The sequence below is a fragment of the Mya arenaria genome, chromosome 11 (genome assembly GCF_026914265.1).
Source record: "Mya arenaria isolate MELC-2E11 chromosome 11, ASM2691426v1".
Classification (NCBI taxonomy): domain Eukaryota; kingdom Metazoa; phylum Mollusca; class Bivalvia; order Myida; family Myidae; genus Mya; species Mya arenaria.
The window spans coordinates 134,610-155,907 of record NC_069132.1 but is presented as its reverse complement, the minus strand read 5'-3'; the positions used below and the strand labels follow the sequence as shown (position 1 = coordinate 155,907).

Here is a 21,298-nt window from a genome sequence, read left to right as displayed (position 1 = left end):
ATTAATGGACTAGCAAACAATACATTGATACTCACTCAGACATTATCGAGATATTATTTGTAAAGAGGTGAAAGGGGAGCACTTATTTTGTTTATATTTAACATATAGTGTCCACGAACATCATTACAGAGTTAGGCGATAATGGAGTTGGGTTTAGGCGGACAGTGTCAATTCGGCTCATTACAAAATAATAAATAAATATAGAATTGCCGCTAACAATTTTTCGAGTTTCCTCACATGACCTATTAATCGAAACAGGAAGACATCATAGCATCCAAAGAACAGATATAATATGTATCTTCTGTATTATGAATGCCATCGAAAATGAATATCATTTCCTTTAAGTATGTCCAAAATATCATAATCTACAAAAACAATTTTTAAAACCATAATTTTGCCATTGGCCAATAAAAAATACACTTTTGTCCTCAGACAGCGGAAAAAACTATGCAAAACGTTAATATAACAGTAAATATGTATATCATGCATCTTTGTAACGATCGAGAACCTAATTATGTCAAGTTAAGAAGTTGATACAATGATATATATAGTATACTTCTCTATTGCTCTTTGCTCTTCACGGGGATTTGTTTCATACAATTGTTGCATATATGCTTTGCATGTTGGCTATGAATGTTATAACATTTAATGCTGAATAAATCGTCACCTTAGTGCAATAACGTAATAACTGCATATAAAAATAGAAGCAGATATTGAGTTCTTGCACTAAGGTGACGAAATGTTATGTTCTGATATGTTATTGTTGTCTTTATTTTCAGATAATTCTCGATAAGTCCGATCAATTAGTCGGTCTGTCTCTCCGATTAATCAATAATGAAAATCCAGCCGATTGCCCATCACTACTTCATGGAACAAGTGTCTATAAACAATTACATTGTTACAAAAGTTGATCTTAGAATAGATAGCGATGCCAATTTGGTCAAAGTATACAACTCAGGGCCCATAACTCCTGACTGGGAAACTAAACCGATCTTGCTGGTTATTAAAAACGTTCCATTAACAGTATGGAATAGATTGGTAAAGATAAGATACGAATTCAAATCTTTGACAATTCAGGGGCAGTAACTGGGCAGTGGTTCATTGATCTTGCTGGATATGAACGTTTTGCATTATAGCGATGTTGGTAAATATTGGATAATTGATAACTGGTAAAGTAAGAGAGCGGACCATTTAGTAAGACGCCATCTAATAATTAAAACTTTATTTTAAAAGGCATACAAAAACAGCACTGGATTCTATAATTGATATGAAACCGCTATGTTTGTCTTAACTTCAATGAACAATTGATCAATGTACGATTCATTAACATGTCAGCAAGGTAAAACCACTCCATCATCATTTTCTACAGACAAAACGGTAGGTATCTGACTGTACGATGTTTCGCCCAGCGATTCCTCCATGAAAAAAAACGTCATCACCGGAACTGACACACACATGACACGCCCGCCCCACTGCGGACACGCCCAATTTATAAAATTGAAGGTGTGGTTTCACTTTGATCAAAAACATCTCCCCAACAGGTTCCCGAGATCGGCCATCGAACGTTTCACCGCCATGTAGGACAATGCATCCTTTTCCGGATATTGACACGTGGTGTTTCCGTCCACTTGGTGGCTTTGACATAGGTTTGAATGATTGCGCAATATCTGAGAATTTTGAGGTGATGGAACCAATGGGTTCTCCCGAGCTATAGCCAGTATGGAACTCAACTAATTGGTCATCACGTCCACCGATAATGTACAAGGTATTGCCAACGGAGTTTATACTATGTCCGGAACGGGAAGACGTAGCATTTGTCATCTTTTTATAAGTGAAATGGCCGTTCAGAACATTTCCTGTCAAAAGATAAACATTCCCATGTTTTCGCTGAATGCGTAAGCTTCCTTCACGACCAACAATTAATATCTCGCCGGAAGAGAGAACCACAGCGGCGTGAGAACTAAGCCCCGCCCCGTCTGGAAACCCAGAGTCACGTGCAGGTATCCAGATGTTCTCTTGTGTATCAAACACGTGAACATGTGACACGCGTTGACGTCCGTCCCATCCTCCAATCAGAATCAAGTATCGGTTGTCAATGGCAACGCATGCATGGTGACTCAAAGCAGGAGAGCCTGCAGCCGTGACCTCGACCCAATGTGAAGACGAAAGGTCAAGTTTGTAGAGTTTGTTGGAAGGGACGGTGCTACCGTATTTTGTGACACCTCCATGGATATAGAAAGTATTTCTCAAGAGACACCCCGCATGATTGGTTAAAGCAGGACCCTCACGCGACACCAGCTCCCAATCAAGTGGAAGTTTTTCATCAGTTGATGCGGTTGTCATAGGGATGCCTTTCCTGAAAGGTTAACATTATTATGTAAGCGCCAATCGTAAATGCTTATTTCTGTTAAAAAACAATGGAATCATTAGTTTGAGATTTTTAAGGCGTCAAAACAATGATAAAAACGTAAATTCGCTAAACAAAAGTGTTTTTGTTTTCGGAAAAATATATTAATTTGTGTATGAATATATGCCTACCTATTCAATTGACTGAGATGGGGAAAGATAGCACAAGTACACTGACAAATGTGTAATTTTGTTAATGCCAATGTAACGATACAATGTATTACATGTACCACGAAATATCGCATACAGTCAACTCTTAAAGGAAACGTTATGTGAAGTTTACTAAAAACAAATCAACTTTTATCAAAATATAAGTTAGATTTTGGGTTAACCTGGCTTTGAGCACCAGCTAAGGGGTGCCAAAATATACCCACTCTTGCTTCTACCACTAAAGTATCTTGAACAAACTGTACCCAAATCGGCATACAACGCTTTAAACGCAAAAGTTGTCTTAATATAGCATCAGCGACCTTGACCTGCTCCAAAGGCCCCACAAACCTTCGCTCCTGTGTACCATATACATAGTCCATTGTTTCGTCCAGTCTTGGTCAATACCATTTTAGATTTACAGCAAAATAAACCTTCACCCGGAAGTGACAGACCTTAAAAGCAAGTTCGACTTACATGTAGTTTAAACATGAATGTGGCTTAAAGCTGCACTCTCACAGATTGAACGTTTGTACAACTTTTTATTTTTTTGTCTTGGAACGAGCCAACATTTGCGAATATGCTTGGAAACCAGTTATATAAGACTGCTGACAAAAAATTAGATCGCAGATTTTTATATCGAAGCTCAAAAATTGATGTTTAATGCATTTTTCTTAAACCGTTAGTAACGGTTTAACCATAAAACATTAATTTTGGAACGGAAATATGAAAATCTACGATCTTATATTTTGTCAGAAATCTTAAATCATTTGTTTGCAGATATTAACGCAAAAATTTGCTCTTTCAAAGACAAACAAATATAAAAGTTGTTAAAATGGTCAATCTGTGAGAGTGCAGCTTTAACTTGAAATAACAAACTATGTTTTGAAAAAAAATACGAGTAATTTAAAATTATAGTCCGCGCCATTGTTGTTCTATATGGTGAGCTCAAGACATGCAAACTTTTACATGTGTTTGTAGACGCGACCTTCTGCCAAGTTTCATGATGCCGTGCATAGTGTTAACAATGACATACATGAAGGGTTAGAGTTAGCGGCTAACCCTAACCCTACAACGTTGTGTTATAGTGAAGCATAAGTGACCATAACCATATAATTGCTTAAAAGGACATTCTTATTCAAAATCAATACATACACATGAAAAACAAACATAAACATTTTGAGTGATACACCCTCAACAACTTACTAAATAATGCATCTATAGAAAATATTTATTACTATTAACAATATTATAACCATGTATTTAATAGCTGGAAACGCAAACTATTAAATGATTGGTGAATGCTAAAAGATTTACTGCGATCTACTATGGTCTCATAAGGTAGCAATACCGTGTTTTCTGCACATTTTTTTACATTAAACTCGGTATCCTTCATAAGCATCATTGCTTTCGGCATTTGTTCATCCATTTTGGTATATTAAAACAATTGCATTAAATGTGTTAAATTTTATTTGGGAGTAATAGTGCATCTTTAAGTCAGACAGTTTAGTGAAGCGTATAAAAAAATATGATCATGACTTCAAACATGTATTTCTACAGCGAAACATTAGTGAACATGGCCTCTACCATGTAATTCTTCAATAAAGCAATAGCGACCATGACCATTACCATGTTATTCTACAGTAAAGCAATAGCGACCATGACCGCTACCATGTAATTCTTCAATAAAGCAATAGCGACCATGACCGCTACCATGTTATTCTACAGTTTAGCAATAGCAAACATGACCGCTACCATGTTATTCTACAGTTAAGCAATAGCAAACATGACCGCTACCATGTTATTCTACAGTTAAGCAATAGCAAACATGACCGCTACCATGTTATTCTACAGTTAAGCAATAGCAAACATGACCGCTACCATGTTATTCTACAGTTAAGCAATAGCAAACATGACCGCTACCATGTTATTCTACAGTTAAGCAATAGCAAACATGACCGCTACCATGTTATTCTACAGTAAAGCAATAGCAAACATGACCGCTACCATGTTATTCTACAGTAAAGCAATAGCGACCATGAACACTACCATGTTATTCTACAGTTAAGCAATAGCGACCATGAACACTACAATGTTATTCTACAGTAAAGCAATAGCGACCATGACCGCTACCATGTTATTCTACAGTAAAGCAATAGCAAACATGACCGCTACCATGTTATTCTACAGTTAAGCAATAGCAAACATGACCGCTACCATGTTATTCTACAGTTAAGCAATAGCAAACATGACCGCTACCATGTTATTCTACAGTAAAGCAATAGCGACCATGAACACTACCATGTTATTCTACAGTAAAGCAATAGCAAACATGACCGCTACCATGTTATTCTACAGTAAAGCAATAGCGACCATGACCGCTACCATGTTATTCTACAGTTAAGCAATAGCGACCATGACCGCTACCATGTTATTCTACAGTTAAGCAATAGCAAACATGACCGCTACCATGTTATTCTACAGTAAAGCAATAGCGACCATGACCGCTACCATGTTATTCTACAGTAAAGCAATAGCGACCATGACCGCTACCATGTTATTCTACAGTTAAGCAATAGCGACCATGAACACTACCATGTTATTCTACAGTAAAGCAATAGCGACCATGACCGCTACCATGTTATTCTACAGTAAAGCAATAGCGACCATGAACACTACCATGTTATTCTACAGTAAAGCAATAGCGACCATGACCGCTACCATGTTATTCTACAGTAAAGCAATAGCGACCATGACCGCTACCATGTTATTCTACAGTAAAGCAATAGCGACCATGAACACTACCATGTTATTCTACAGTAAAGCAATAGCGACCATGAACACTACCATGTTATTCTACAGTAAAGCAATAGCGACCATGAACACTACCATGTTATTCTACAGTTAAGCAATAGCGACCATGAACACTACCATGTTATTCTACAGTAAAGCAATAGCGACCATGAACACTACCATGTTATTCTACAGTAAAGCAACAGCGACCATGAACACTACCATGTTATTCTACAGTAAAGCAATAGCGACCATGAACACTACCATGTTATTCTACAGTAAAGCAATAGCGACCATGACCGCTACACTGTTATTCTACAGTAAAGCAATAGCGACCATGACCACTACCATGTTATTCTACAGTTAAGCAATAGCGACCATGAACGCTACCATGCTATTCTACAGTAAAGCAATAGCGACCATGAACACTACCATGTTATTTTACAGTTAAGCAATAGCGACCATGAACACTACCATGTTATTCTACAGTTAAGCAATAGCGACCATGAACACTACCATGTTATTCTACAGTTAAGCAATAGCGACCATGAACACTACCATGTTATTCTACAGTAAAGCAATAGCGACCATGAACACTACCATGTTATTCTACAGTAAAGCAATAGCGACCATGAACACTACCATGTTATTCTACAGTTAAGCAATAGCGACCATGAACACTACCATGTTATTCTACAGTAAAGCAATAGCGACCATGACTTTTACCATGTAATTTTTCAGTAAGGCAATAGCGACCGTGACCATTACCATGTAATTTTTCAGTAAGGCAATAGCCACCATGACTGCTATAATGTAATTCTACAGTAAGGCAATAGCAACCATGACTTTTACAATGTAAGTCTACAGAAAAGCAATAGCAACCATGATTGCTACAATGTAATTCTTCAGTAAGGCAATAGCAACCATGACTGCTACAATGTAATTCTTCAGTAAGGCAATAGCAACCATGACTTTTACCATGTAATTCTTCAGTAAAGCAATAGCAACCATGACTGCTATCATGTAATTCTTCAGTAAAGCAATAGCAACCATGACTTTTACCATGTAATTCTTCAGTAAGGCAATAGCAACCATGACTGCTACAATGTAATTCTTCAGTAAAGCAATAGCAACCATGACTTTTACCATGTAATTCTTCAGTAAGGCAATAGCAACCATGACTTTTACCATGTAATTCTTCAGTAAGGCAATAGCAACCATGACTTTTACCATGTAATTCTTCAGTAAGGCAATAGCAACCATGACTTTTACCATGTAATTCTTCAGTAAGGCAATAGCAACCATGACTTTTACCATGTAATTCTTCAGTAAAGCAATAGCAACCATGACTTTTACCATGTAATTCTTCAGTATGGCAATAGCAACCATGACTTTTACCATGTAATTCTTCAGTAAGGCAATAGCAACCATGACTTTTACAATGTAAGTCTACAGAAAAGCAATAGCAACCATGATTGCTACAATGTAATTCTTCAGTAAGGCAATAGCAACCATGACTGCTACAATGTAATTCTTCAGTAAGGCAATAGCAACCATGACTTTTACCATGTAATTCTTCAGTAAAGCAATAGCAACCATGACTGCTATCATGTAATTCTTCAGTAAAGCAATAGCAACCATGACTTTTACCATGTAATTCTTCAGTAAGGCAATAGCAACCATGACTGCTACAATGTAATTCTTCAGTAAAGCAATAGCAACCATGACTGCTACAATGTAATTCTTCAGTAAGGCAATAGCAACCATGACTTTTACCATGTAATTCTTCAGTAAGGCAATAGCAACCATGACTTTTACCATGTAATTCTTCAGTAAGGCAATAGCAACCATGACTTTTACCATGTAATTCTTCAGTAAGGCAATAGCAACCATGACTTTTACCATGTAATTCTTCAGTAAGGCAATAGCAACCATGACTTTTACCATGTAATTCTTCAGTATAGCAATAGCAACCATGACTTTTACCATGTAATTCTTCAGTAAAGCAATAGCAACCATGACTTTTACCATGTAATTCTTCAGTATGGCAATAGCAACCATGACTTTTACCATGTAATTCTTCAGTAAGGCAATAGCAACCATGACTTTTACCATGTAATTCTTCAGTAAGGCAATAGCAACCATGACTTTTACCATGTAATTCTTCAGTTAGGCAATAGCAACCATGACTTTTACCATGTAATTCTTCAGTAAGGCAATAGCAACCATGACTTTTACCATGTAATTCTTCAGTAAGGCAATAGCAACCATGACTTTTACCATGTAATTCTTCAGTAAGGCAATAGCAACCATGACTTTTACCATGTAATTCTTCAGTAAGGCAATAGCAACCATGACTTTTACCATGTAATTCTTCAGTAAGGCAATAGCAACCATGACTTTTACCATGTAATTCTTCAGTAAGGCAATAGCAACCATGACTTTTACCATGTAATTCTTCAGTAAGGCAATAGCAACCATGACTTTTACCATGTAATTCTTCAGTAAGGCAATAGCAACCATGACTTTTACCATGTAATTCTTCAGTAAGGCAATAGCAACCATGACTTTTACCATGTAATTCTTCAGTAAGGCAATAGCAACCATGACTTTTACCATGTAATTCTTCAGTAAGGCAATAGCAACCATGACTTTTACCATGTAATTCTTCAGTAAAGCAATAGCAACCATGACTTTTACCATGTAATTCTTCAGTAAGGCAATAGCAACCATGACTGCTACAATGTAATTCTTCAGTAAAGCAATAGCAACCATGACTGCTACAATGTAATTCTTCAGTAAGGCAATAGCAACCATGACTTTTACCATGTAATTCTTCAGTAAGGCAATAGCAACCATGACTTTTACCATGTAATTCTTCAGTAAGGCAATAGCAACCATGACTTTTACCATATAATTCTTCAGTATAGCAATAGCAACCATGACTTTTATCATGTAATTCTTCAGTAAGGCAATAGCAACCATGACTTTTACCATGTAATTCTTCAGTAAGGCAATAGCAACCATGACTTTAACCATGTAATCCTTCAGTAAGGCAATAGCAACCATGACTTTTACCATGTAATCCTTCAGTAAGGCAATAGCAACCATGACTTTAACCATGTAATCCTTCAGTAAGGCAATAGCAACCATGACTTTTACCATGTAATCCTTCAGTAAGGCAATAGCAACCATGACTTTTACCATGTAATTCTTCAGTAAGGCAATAGCAACCATGACTTTTACCATGTAATTCTTCAGTAAGGCAATAGCAACCATGACTTTTACCATGTAATTCTTCAGTAAGGAAATAGCAACCATGACTTTTACCATGTAATTCTTTAGTAAGGCAATAGCAACCATGACTGATACCATGTAATTTTTCAGTAAGGCAATAGCAACCATGACTGCTATAATGTAATTCTACAGTAAGGCAATAGCAACCATGACTTTTACAATGTTAGTCTACAGAAAAGCAATAGCAACCATGACTGCTACAATGTAAGTCTACAGAAAAGCAATAGCGACCATGACTGCTACAATGTAATTCTTCAGTAAGGCAATAGCGACCATGACTGCTATCATGTAATTCTTCAGTAAAGCAATAGCGACCATGACTTTTACCATGTAATTCTTCAGTAAAGCAATAGCAACCATGACTTTTACCATGTAATTCTTCAGTAAAGCAATAGCGACCATGACTTTTACCATGTAATTCTTCAGTAAAGCAATAGCGACCATGACTTTTACCATGTAATTCTTCAGTAAAGCAATAGCAACCATGACTGCTATCATGTAATTCTTCAGTTAAGCAATAACAACCATGACTTTTACCATGTAATTCTTCAGTAAGGCAATAGCAACCATGACTTTTACCATGTAATTCTTCAGTAAGGCAATAGCAACCATGACTTTTACCATGTAATTCTTCAGTAAGGCAATAGCAACCATGACTTTTACCATGTAATTCTTCAGTATAGCAATAGCAACCATGACTTTTACCATGTAATTCTTCAGTATAGCAATAGCAACTATGACTTTTACCATGTAATTCTTCAGTAAGGCAATAGCAACCATGACTGCTATCATGTAATTCTTCAGTAAGGCAATAGCAACCATGACTTTTACCATGTAATTCTTCAGTAAGGCAATAGCAACCATGACTTTTACCATGTAATTCTTCAGTAAAGCAATAGCAACCATGACTTTTACCATGTAATTCTTTAGTAAGGCAATAGCAACCATGACTGATACCATGTAATTCTTCAGTAAGGCAATAGCGACCGTGACCATTACCATGTAATTCTTCAGTAAGGAAATAGCAACCATGACTGCTATAATGTAATTCTACAGTAAGGCAATAGCAACCATGACTTTTACAATGTTAGTCTACAGAAAAGCAATAGCAACCATGACTGCTACAATGTAAGTCTACAGAAAAGCAATAGCAACCATGACTGCTACAATGTAATCCTTCAGTAAGGCAATAGCGACCATGACTGCTATCATGTAATTCTTCAGTAAAGCAATAGCGACCATGACTTTTACCATGTAATTCTTCAGTAAAGCAATAGCAACCATGACTTTTACCATGTAATTCTTCAGTAAAGCAATAGCGACCATGACTTTTACCATGTAATTCTTCAGTAAAGCAATAGCAACCATGACTGCTATCATGTAATTCTTCAGTTAAGCAATAGCAACCATGACTTTTACCATGTAATTCTTCAGTAAGGCAATAGCAACCATGACTTTTACCATGTAATTATTCAGTAAGGCAATAGCAACCATGACTTTTACCATGTAATTCTTCAGTAAGGCAATAGCAACCATGACTGATACCATGTATTTTTTTAGTAAGGCAATAGCAACCATGACTGATACCATGTAATTTTTCAGTAAGGCAATAGCCACCATGACTGCTATAATGTAATTCTACAGTAAGGCAATAGCAACCATGACTTTTACAATATAAGTCTACAGAAAAGCAATAGCAACCATGTCTGCTACAATGTAATTCTTCAGTAAGGCAATAGCAACCATGACTGCTACAATGTAATTCTTCAGTAAGGCAATAGCGACCATGACTTTTACCATGTAATTCTTCAGTTAAGCAATAGCAACCATGACTGCTATCATGTAATTCTTCAGTAAAGCAATAGCAACCATGACTTTTACCATGTAATTCTTCAGTAAAGCAATAGCAACCATGACTTTTACCATGTAATTCTTCAGTAAGGCAATAGCAACCATGACTTTTACCATGTAATTCTTCAGTAAGGCAATAGCAACCATGACTTATACCATGTAATTCTTCAGTAAGGCAATAGCCACCATGACTGCTATAATGTAATTCTACAGTAAGGCAATAGCAACCATGACTTTTACAATATAAGTCTACAGAAAAGCAATAGCAACCATGACTGCTACAATGTAATTCTTCAGTAAGGCAATAGCAACCATGACTGCTACAATGTAATTCTTCAGTAAGGCAATAGCGACCATGACTTTTACCATGTAATTCTTCAGTAAAGCAATAGCAACCATGACTGCTATCATGTAATTCTTCAGTAAAGCAATAGCAACCATGACTTTTACCATGTAATTCTTCAGTAAAGCAATAGCAACCATGACTTTTACCATGTAATTCTTCAGTAAGGCAATAGCAACCATGACTTTTACCATGTAATTCTTCAGTAAGGCAATAGCAACCATGACTTTTACCATGTAATTCTTCAGTAAGGCAATAGCAACCATGACTGCTACAATGTAATTATTCAGTAAGGCAATAGCAACCATGACTTTTACCATGTAATTCTTCAGTAAAGCAATAGCAACCATGACTTTTACCATGTATTTCTTCAGTAAGGCAATAGCAACCATGACTGCTACAATGTAATTCTTCAGTAAAGCAATAGCAACCATGACTGCTACAATGTAATTCTCCAGTAAGGCAATAGCAACCATGACTTTTACCATGTAATTCTTCAGTAAGGCAATAGCAACCATGACTTTTACCATGTAATTCTTCAGTAAAGCAATAGCAACCATGACTTTTACCATGTAATTCTTCAGTAAAGCAATAGCAAACATGACTTTTACCATGTAATTCTTCAGTAAAGCAATAGCAACCATGACTTTTACCATGTAATTCTTCAGTAAGGCAATAGCAACCATGACTGATACCATGTAATTCTTCAGTAAGGCAATAGCGACCATGAACACTACCATGTTATTTTACAGTTAAGCAATAGCGACCATGAACACTACCATGTTATTCTACAGTAAAGCAATAGCGACCATGAACACTACCATGTTATTTTACAGTAAAGCAATAGCGACCATGAACACTACCATGTTATTTTACAGTTAAGCAATAGCGACCATGAACACTACCATGTTATTCTACAGTAAAGCAATAGCGACCATGACTTTTACCATGTAATTCTTCAGTAAGGCAATAGCGACCGTGACCATTACCATGTAATTTTTCAGTAAGGCAATAGCCACCATGACTGCTATAATGTAATTCTACAGTAAGGCAATAGCAACCATGACGTTTACAATGTAAGTCTACAGAAAAGCAATAGCAACCATGACTGCTACAATGTAATTCTTCAGTAAGGCAATAGCAACCATGACTGCTACAATGTAATTCTTCAGTAAGGCAATAGCGACCATGACTTTTACCATGTAATTCTTCAGTAAAGCAATAGCAACCATGACTGCTATCATGTAATTCTTCAGTAAAGCAATAGCAACCATGACTTTTACCATGTAATTCTTCAGTAAGGCAATAGCAACCATGACTTTTACCATGTAATTCTTCAGTAAGGCAATAGCAACCATGACTGCTATCATGTAATTCTTCAGTAAGGCAATAGCAACCATGACTTTTACCATGTAATTCTTCAGTAAGGCAATAGCAACCATGACTTTTACGATGTAATTCTTCAGTAAAGCAATAGCAACCATGACTTTTACCATGTAATTCTTCAGTAAAGCAATAGCAACCATGACTTTTACCATGTAATTCTTCAGTAAGGCAATAGCAACCATGACTTTTACCATGTAATTCTTCAGTAAGGCAATAGCAACCATGACTTTTACCATGTAATCCTTGAGTAAGGCAATAGCAACCATGACTTTTACCATGTAATCCTTGAGTAAGGCAATAGCAACCATGACTTTTACCATGTAATTCTTCAGTAAAGCAATAGCAACCATGACTTTTACCATGTAATTCTTCAGTAAAGCAATAGCAACCATGACTTTTACCATGTAATTCTTCAGTAAAGCAATAGCAACCATGACTTTTACCATGTAATTCTTCAGTAAGGCAATAGCAACCATGACTGATACCATGTATTTTTTTAGTAAGGCAATAGCAACCATGACTGATACCATGTAATTCTTCAGTAAGGCAATAGCCACCATGACTGCTATAATGTAATTCTACAGTAAGGCAATAGCAACCATGACTTTTACAATGTAAGTCTACAGAAAAGCAATAGCAACCATGACTGCTACAATGTAATTCTTCAGTTAGGCAATAGCAACCATGACTGCTACAATGTAATTCTTCAGTAAGGCAATAGCGACCATGACTTTTACCATGTAATTCTTCAGTAAAGCAATAGCAACCATGACTGCTATCATGTAATTCTTCAGTAAAGCAATTGCGACCATGAACACTACCATGTTATTCTACAGTTAAGCAATAGCGACCATGAACACTACCATGTTATTCTACAGTAAAGCAATAGCGACCATGAACACTACCATGTTATTCTACAGTAAAGCAATAGCGACCATGAACACTACCATGTAATTCTACAGTTAAGCAATAGCGACCATGAACACTACCATGTTATTCTACAGTAAAGCAATAGCGACCATGACTTTTACCATGTAATTCTTCAGTAAGGCAATAGCGACCGTGACCATTACCATGTAATTTTTCAGTAAGGCAATAGCCACCATGACTGCTATAATGTAATTCTACAGTAAGGCAATAGCAACCATGACTTTTACAATGTAAGTCTACAGAAAAGCAATAGCAACCATGACTGCTACAATGTAATTCTTCAGTAAGGCAATAGCAACCATGACTGCTACAATGTAATTCTTCAGTAAGGCAATAGCGACTATGACTTTTACCATGTAATTCTTCAGTAAAGCAATAGCAACCATGACTGCCATCATGTAATTCTTCAGTAAAGCAATAGCAACCATGACTTTTACCATGTAATTCTTCAGTAAGGCAATAGCAACCATGACTGCTACAATGTAATTCTTCAGTAAAGCAATAGCAACCATGACTGCTACAATGTAATTCATCAGTAAGGCAATAGCAACCATGACTTTTACCATGTAATTATTCAGTAAGGCAATAGCAACCATGACTTTTACCATGTAATTCTTCAGTAAAGCAATAGCAACCATGACTTTTACCATGTAATTCTTCAGTAAAGCAATAGCAGCCATGACTTTTACCATGTAATTCTTCAGTAAGGCAATAGCAACCATGACTTTTACCATGTAATTCTTCAGTAAGGCAATAGCAACCATGACTTTTACCATGTAATCCTTGAGTAAGGCAATAGCAACCATGACTTTTACCATGTAATTCTTCAGTAAGGCAATAGCAACCATGACTTTTACCATGTAATTCTTCAGTAAAGTAATAGCAACCATGACTTTTACCATGTAATTCTTCAGTAAAGCAATAGCAACCATGACTTTTACCATGTAATTCTTCAGTAAGGTAATAGCAACCATGACTTTTACCATGTAATTCTTCAGTAAGGCAATAGCAACCATGACTTTTACCATGTAATTCTTCAGTAAGGCAATAGCAACCATGACTTTTTACCATGTAATTCTTCAGTAAGGCAATAGCAACCATGACTGATACCATGTATTTCTTCAGTAAGGCAATAGCAACCATGACTGATACCATGTAATTCTTCAGTAAGGCAATAGCAACCATGACTTTTACCATGTAATTCTTCAGTAAGGCAATAGCAACCATGACTTTTACCATGTAATTCTTCAGTAAGGCAATAGCAACCATGACTTTTACCATGTAATTCTTAAGTAAGGCAATAGCAACCATGACTTTTACCATGTAATTCTTCAGTAAGGCAATAGCAACCATGACTTTTACCATGTAATTCTTCAGTAAGGCAATAGCAACCATGACTTTTACCATGTAATTCTTCAGTAAGGCAATAGCAACCATGACTTTTACCATGTAATTCTTCAGTAAAGCAATAGCAACCATGATTGTTACCATGGGATTCTTCAGTAAGGCAATAGCAACCATGACTGCTACAATGTAATTCTTCAGTAAGGCAATAGCAACCATGACTGCTACAATGAAATTCTTTAGTAAGGCAAAAGCGTCCATGACTGCTACAATGTTACTCTTCAGTAAGGCAATAGCGTCCATGACTGCTACCATGTTACTCTTCAGTAAGGCAATAGCGACCATGACCGCTACCATGTTACTCTTCAGTAAGGCAATAGCGACCATGACCGCTACCATGTTACTCTTCAGTAAGGCAATAGCGATCATGACTGCTACCATGTTGCTCTTCAGTAAGGCAATAGCGACCGTGGCCATTACCATGTAATTCTTCAGTAAGGCAATAGCAACCATGACTGCTACCATGTTACTCTTCAGTAAGGCAATAGCGACCATGACCGCTACCATGTTACTCTTCAGTAAGGCAATAGCGACCATGACCGCTACCATGTTACTCTTCAGTAACGCAATAGCGCACGTGACCATAACCATGTAATTATTCAGTAAGGCAATAGCAACCATGACTGCTACCATGTTACTCTTTAGTAAGGCAATAGCGACCATGGCCGCTACCATGTAAGTCTACAGAAAAGCAATAGCAACCATGACTTTTACCATGTTATTCTTCAGTAAGGCAATAGCGACCATGACCGCTACCATGTTGCTCTTCAGTAAGGCAATATCATCCATGACCGTTACCATGTAATTCTTCAGTAACGCAATAGCGACCATGATTGCTACCATGTTACTCTTCAGTAAGGCAATAGCGACCATGACCGCTACCATGTTACTCTTCAGTAAGGCAATAGCGACCATGATTGCTACCATGTTACTCTTCAGTAAGGCAATAGCATCCATGACCGTTACCATGTAATTCTTCAGTAACGCAATAGCGACCATGACTGCTACCATGTTGCTCTTCAGTAAGGCAATAGCATCCATGACCGTTACCATGTAATTCTTCAGTAACGCAATAGCGACCATGACCACTTCTACCATGTCATTCTTATCAAAGTGTGTATTGGCTATCATGGGATATAAATATTTATAAGAGAAACAGTAATGTATCTTTTATTAAGAAATTCTACAACAAGTTTACATAAATAATTGGCAAACTGTTAATGTAAATATTCCAAAAAGATAACATATAATTGTTACAAAAGCAAAAAAAAGACTGGCAAATGTTACAATCTAAATTGGCAAAAGACAAAGGACAAAAATCTGAAAAACATGAAATTAGAGAAAGGTTTAAAAGTCAAGTTAAACCATTTAACAACCAGTGACAAAAATATAAAATGAGCACCAATAGCAGACGCTACACTTGTCTGTTGTTTTTTTCTTACTCAATCAAGGGACATAAAAAACATAACGTTTAATCCAGAGTAATGGAACTTCCTGCACATATACACACTAGCAGTGTAACATGTTAAGCAGATTTCATGTTAATGACTTAAAATCAAGCAATATCTTAGTGTCTGCATACCAATAATAACTAGAATTTCCGAAATGCGACAAAAGCATGTTTTTCATATGGGTAATTAGAAATTATAGCCTTTCGATTTCATCAATGAGTTAGAAAAAAGCAGTAGCCTTTCTTTTTACTATTATGAAAGAGACACAGCTGAAAATGACCTTGACCTTTACCCTACTCCCCTAGAAAGCAATCCCAAGCAAGCTATTCGCATAAGCTTCATACAGACCAAGTTTCATCATTTCCCATCAATCCTAACTAAAGCTATTCGGCTGAAACCATTTTTCTGTTTTGAGCAACAGTGGTCTTGACCCCCCACCCCTCAAAAGCAATTCCATGCTAGCTCTTCACATAGGCTAACTAGACAACAAGTTTATTCACTATCCATCTATCCTATCTAAAGTTATTGGTTGGAAACCATTTTTCTACTTTAAAAACCTTAACCTGAACATTAGCCTTGACTCCACCAACCTAAAAAGCAATCCCATGCTAGCTCTTCCCATAAGCTACCTACACAAGTTATTGGTTGAAACCATTTTTCTTTACCTATAATAACCTTGACCTTGACCCCAGTCCCCTCAAAAGCAATCCGAAGCTAGCTCTTCATATAAGCTACCTGCACACTAAGTTTCATCAATATCCATCAATGCTACCAAAATCTATTGGTCAGTAACAAATATTGGAGGACCACCCATCCCCCTGCCTGGATATATTAAAGCAGTCCATCTACATTTTTACGATATGTAATGAAACAAAATTTTGCATTTTTGAAACAAATTTTTAAGTGAAGGTTAGAAAAAAGATACTTAAATACATGTATTGGCATTAATTGACGGTAGAAAACAATTAATGAACACATTTATTTGGCAGTTTTAACAGTGAAAATGATATCCTATTGATCCTCTTCAAATTTCTAATTTTGTGATTAGTATCGTCTTACGTTGTTCATGATTGTAAAATGTTAAATACTTACAAAACATTATGAGTATATAATACTTACAAAACATTTTAAGAATATTAAAAAACATTTGCAGAATAAAAGCATTTCTCTTCACGCCTTTCTTATTAAAATTTTAACAAAACAATGTACAAATAGTTATCACATACATACATACATACATATGTAATCATTTATAATAAATAAATCCGGTATAACTACAGCAATATAAGGCAATATAAAAATTGCTGTAGGAAAATTATGTAAAACCTAAACAGGATCAAAATGTAATTTTGCTACATACATGTAAAAACTCAGAAGCCCTGTTCCCACACAAAGTATTATAAAACAAGCTAAAACTCTGATACTTCATAAAAAAAGAATCTAAGCAACCAGAAAAAAACAGATTATTTTTCAATTACAAAGCTTAAAAACAGAATTTCATACACATTACTGATTACCATAAGTCCATTCGAAAATGATCATTTGCGTACTGAGGCTGGACTTACTTACTGAAAATGTCCTAACTTGAATGTTATATGAATTCTAGACTAAGGAAAATGTGTTTAATGTGTTATCTTGTTTAGTGTTTTGATGAATTCAATTCAATTTGATTTTGATGTTTCAGAATCTTACAGACCCGCTACAAAATCTTTACCGGGTAAATGCAAAATGAGATTTTTTTTTAAGAAAGGCTTTACAGTTGTGTTTTAAGCTCATAGCAATCTCCATAGACCACATTTTTCCAGCCGATCCCTCCATGAAATATCACTCTGTCTCCAGTGTTCACACAAACGTGGGAGGCCCTCGTAACAGTACTTGTCCCAACATTGTAAAATGTAACCTCCGGCTTAACTGTCATAAGAATCAAGTCACCAACTGCAGTCCTTGATCTTCCGTCAAATGTTTCACCACCGTGAGTCAGAATACAGCCTTTTCCAACAATGGAGACATGATTTTTTCTACCTTTAGGAAGCCTTAACAAAGGTGGTAAGTATTGTGGCTGCAGAACATTCATAAATTTTGAGTTAAGTTCCCCGATGGGTTCTGCTGATGAAAAACCTTTATGAGATTCAATGAAGTCATCTTCACGCCCCCCAAGAATATACACACAGTTTCCAACAACATTAACTGTATGTCCGGACCTTGATATACTGTCATCCGCAATCTTTGTGTAGGTAAATTCCATCTTATCCAAGTCTGGGGTGAGAATGTATGCATTCCCGTGTTTCTCCACTGTGCGTAGACAACCTTCCCTCCCCACAACTAGAATGTCCCCGCTACCAAGTAATGTACTGGCATGTGAACTCAACCCAGCTCCTTCAGCAAAACCAGAATCAGTCGGATATAACCAATTCTGGTCCACAGTATCAAATATAAACACACTAGACCCCCTCTTCTGTCCATCCCAGCCTCCAATCAATACCATATATCTGTCATCTAAAGGAACACATGCATGGTGGCTAAGCTGGGGTGAGCCCGGCACACGAACTTCATTCCAAATCATTGTGCTCAGGTTTAATCGGAAGAATTTGTTTGAAGGAAAGATGCTTCGGTGTTGAGTGATCCCACCATGGATGTAGAATGTGTTGTTAATAATGCAGCCTGCATGGTTAGCAAGGGCTGGTCCTGCAGGTAAAAGGATCTCCCAATCCAAAGGCAGGGAACTATTCCCTTGGTCAACTGCCATATGGTACAAGGTGATATCAACTGTATGGTACTGGAAATAGAAATTAAATACAGTAAATGTGTTGTTACACAATATTGCAATATTTCTTCTGTTTATGACATGTTTTTTTGCATGTTACGAAATCCGAAATTTATCAGTTTATTTATGAAATATTTTTACAAAACCAAATAAATATCAATCAGAACATCACTAACAACACATTTACAGTATCCAAAGTCTACATCCGCGCCTTACTCTGTTACGTTTTCTTTTGAAAAGCCTTCATTTTATATCCAAAAAACTAATATAATAAAACAAAATATGTTTTACATTTTATAAACAATTGAAGATCCAAACAATTTTTGTTCAAAAGAGTTGATGTATTTATAAGAAACAAACTTTTTCACATTCTTTCATCTTTTCTTTCTATCATTTAAAGCCTCCTTGTTCATATCTTATCAAAATTGGAATTCCCAAATAAGTTGTGGACCTATTCCCAAATGGTTGGAAAAAACCCAACTGTGATAATAAAAAATATATGAGTATATGGTACAAGCAAAAAGTATGCAAATAAATAAGCAGTTTCCCAATGTCGAAAACCATAATTGGTTCAAGTTACTGTAGAGGATAAAGTTCTTGTATAAAAAATACATGATTCCAGCATACGCATACAATGTCAGTGTTTTCTTTGTTATTTTTTTTGTTATTTACTTATGTTGACAGGGAAATTTAAGGAATAGACTTTAAATTAATTTAAAAATTATGAAACAAAGTATTACAAATTACAAAAACAGCTATGAAAACCTAATATATAAGGTTGGGTATTCATGGGTCTTCATATATGGGAATATTTAATTCAAATACCAATACATGACAGAATGTTCAAAAACGAATGTGTATTGCTAATTCAAACACAAACCGTTTCAAAATGGATTTGTCTTACCTTACACTAGCCCTTATGATTCCCTATAAGAATTATAATCAAAAGGGAGTCTATGAATCTTGGACAGTATAAGAAGGATACAACCCATCACTGATATTAAAGCACTTATAATAATGCTCAGATTGGCTGATAAAACCACCTCGATTGAAAGATGTTATGGCTCAAATCAATATGGCTTTAATCGGCAACCCATACCGCCCAGGCTGGTGGACAATATGGCTCAGATTCAAAAAAAATATGGCCCAGATTTGGCGGACAATACTGCACAGATTAGCAGACCTATCTGATATTGCTATGATCAGTTAATCTGAAACAGCCAAGATCGTTTAGAGCACACAGTCCAGATCTGGTGGACCTTATTGAGTCTTATGTAGCCTGGATTTCTTTCGTTATTTTGTGATAAGGTAATGTCCACAAGCACCTAGATGCATACTATCAATGGCTTTAATCACAGTATCAAAAAAATATTTTTGGCTGAGCTTGCCTAGTGGGGCAAGCTGCTATCAAAATGAACGTGTCTGAAACCATTTCAACTTCTGCAAATAAAATTAAACAAAAAATCAGTGTGTTTTCTTTTATTTTCTCTAAAAGACAGTTATTCTCTGAATGAGAACACAAAGTCAGCATAATTCTCATCATCATCACTCTCATCAAAAAGTTTAATTTTTTTATCATCAACTTTTTATTTCATGTTATGTGCCTTTTGAAATTGACTTACTGGTGGCGGCCTCTACTCTTTTGAAATCGCCCTTTCTACATAGTTTCATGAAAAAGCTAGCCAAACCACAACTTAAACACAACTTAGCCACTCAGGCATATCATATATAATTCTGACTTGCCCAACTGTAATTTACATGTAACTTATCCTGGGCATGCAAGTGAGTTATTTTGATGAGTGTGATCACATGGACATTATATAAAACCTGGGTCCAATTGAAATCTAATCAAATTTTAAATGGAGAAAGAAAAAATAAGCGCACTAAATGAGGGATTGCTTTATTTTATATTTAAAATATATAATTATTCTTGCGAAATGATTACTTTCACTTTCTCTTCATATTTGCTGCTTTTAAGTGTTAACTGTCACTGCCTTTGAACTTTATCAGTTTGGATATAAATACAAAATCTTTTTCGCTGTTTTGCAATCAAACTTTTTCGAATTGTCCATCAACCACGCCTACCTGTACACTCATGGCTGTTTCAGAGTACGGTCTGACAATCTTGGCCATTTCACTATCAGTAATTAATAGGCCATATCGTCTGCCATTCACTTGGAGCAGAGCCCACGAGACATGTTAATGCCAACTGAGACATCATTGCCCAAGCAAAGAGAGTAAAAAGATAGTTTCAAATTGCAGACCACTGACCAGTAACGCAGCAGTTCAATCACCAATTTGTTAGGAGGGTGAAAAAAATGTTTTAACTTAAATATTTTCACCAATTTCTGTACATCATTGAAACTTAAAATATACTTTTGTTTTGATATTTCATGAATATCAGTCAATACGAATTACATTCATAAAATACTATAAAACATGAAATAAACAACAACAAAACAAGGAAATGAAAATATTGTTTACATTGGAAACACTGGGTGGCAGCCATTTTTCTCACGAGCACCA

At 36.1% G+C, this 21,298-nt stretch overlaps 1 protein-coding gene across 2 annotated transcripts; it reads right to left on the bottom strand.

The window, feature by feature from the left end:
* Positions 1-1,207: 1,207 nt before the first annotated feature.
* On the bottom strand, positions 1,208-21,286 carry LOC128207388 (kelch domain-containing protein 9-like). 2 transcript variants are annotated; one of them, XM_052910269.1, is made up of 2 exons: positions 21,257-21,280; positions 1,208-2,356 (listed from the first exon to the last, which is right to left on the bottom strand). In XM_052910269.1, coding segments are annotated over exons 1-2 (1,002 nt in total). In that variant the 5' UTR covers positions 21,259-21,280; the 3' UTR covers positions 1,208-1,356. The 2 variants fall into 2 exon arrangements, with proteins under 2 accessions (XP_052766229.1, XP_052766230.1); XM_052910270.1 differs by lacking the exon at positions 1,208-2,356 and adding an exon at positions 15,712-18,784 and having other exon boundaries at positions 21,257-21,286.
* Between the last annotated feature and the right edge of the window lie 12 nt (positions 21,287-21,298).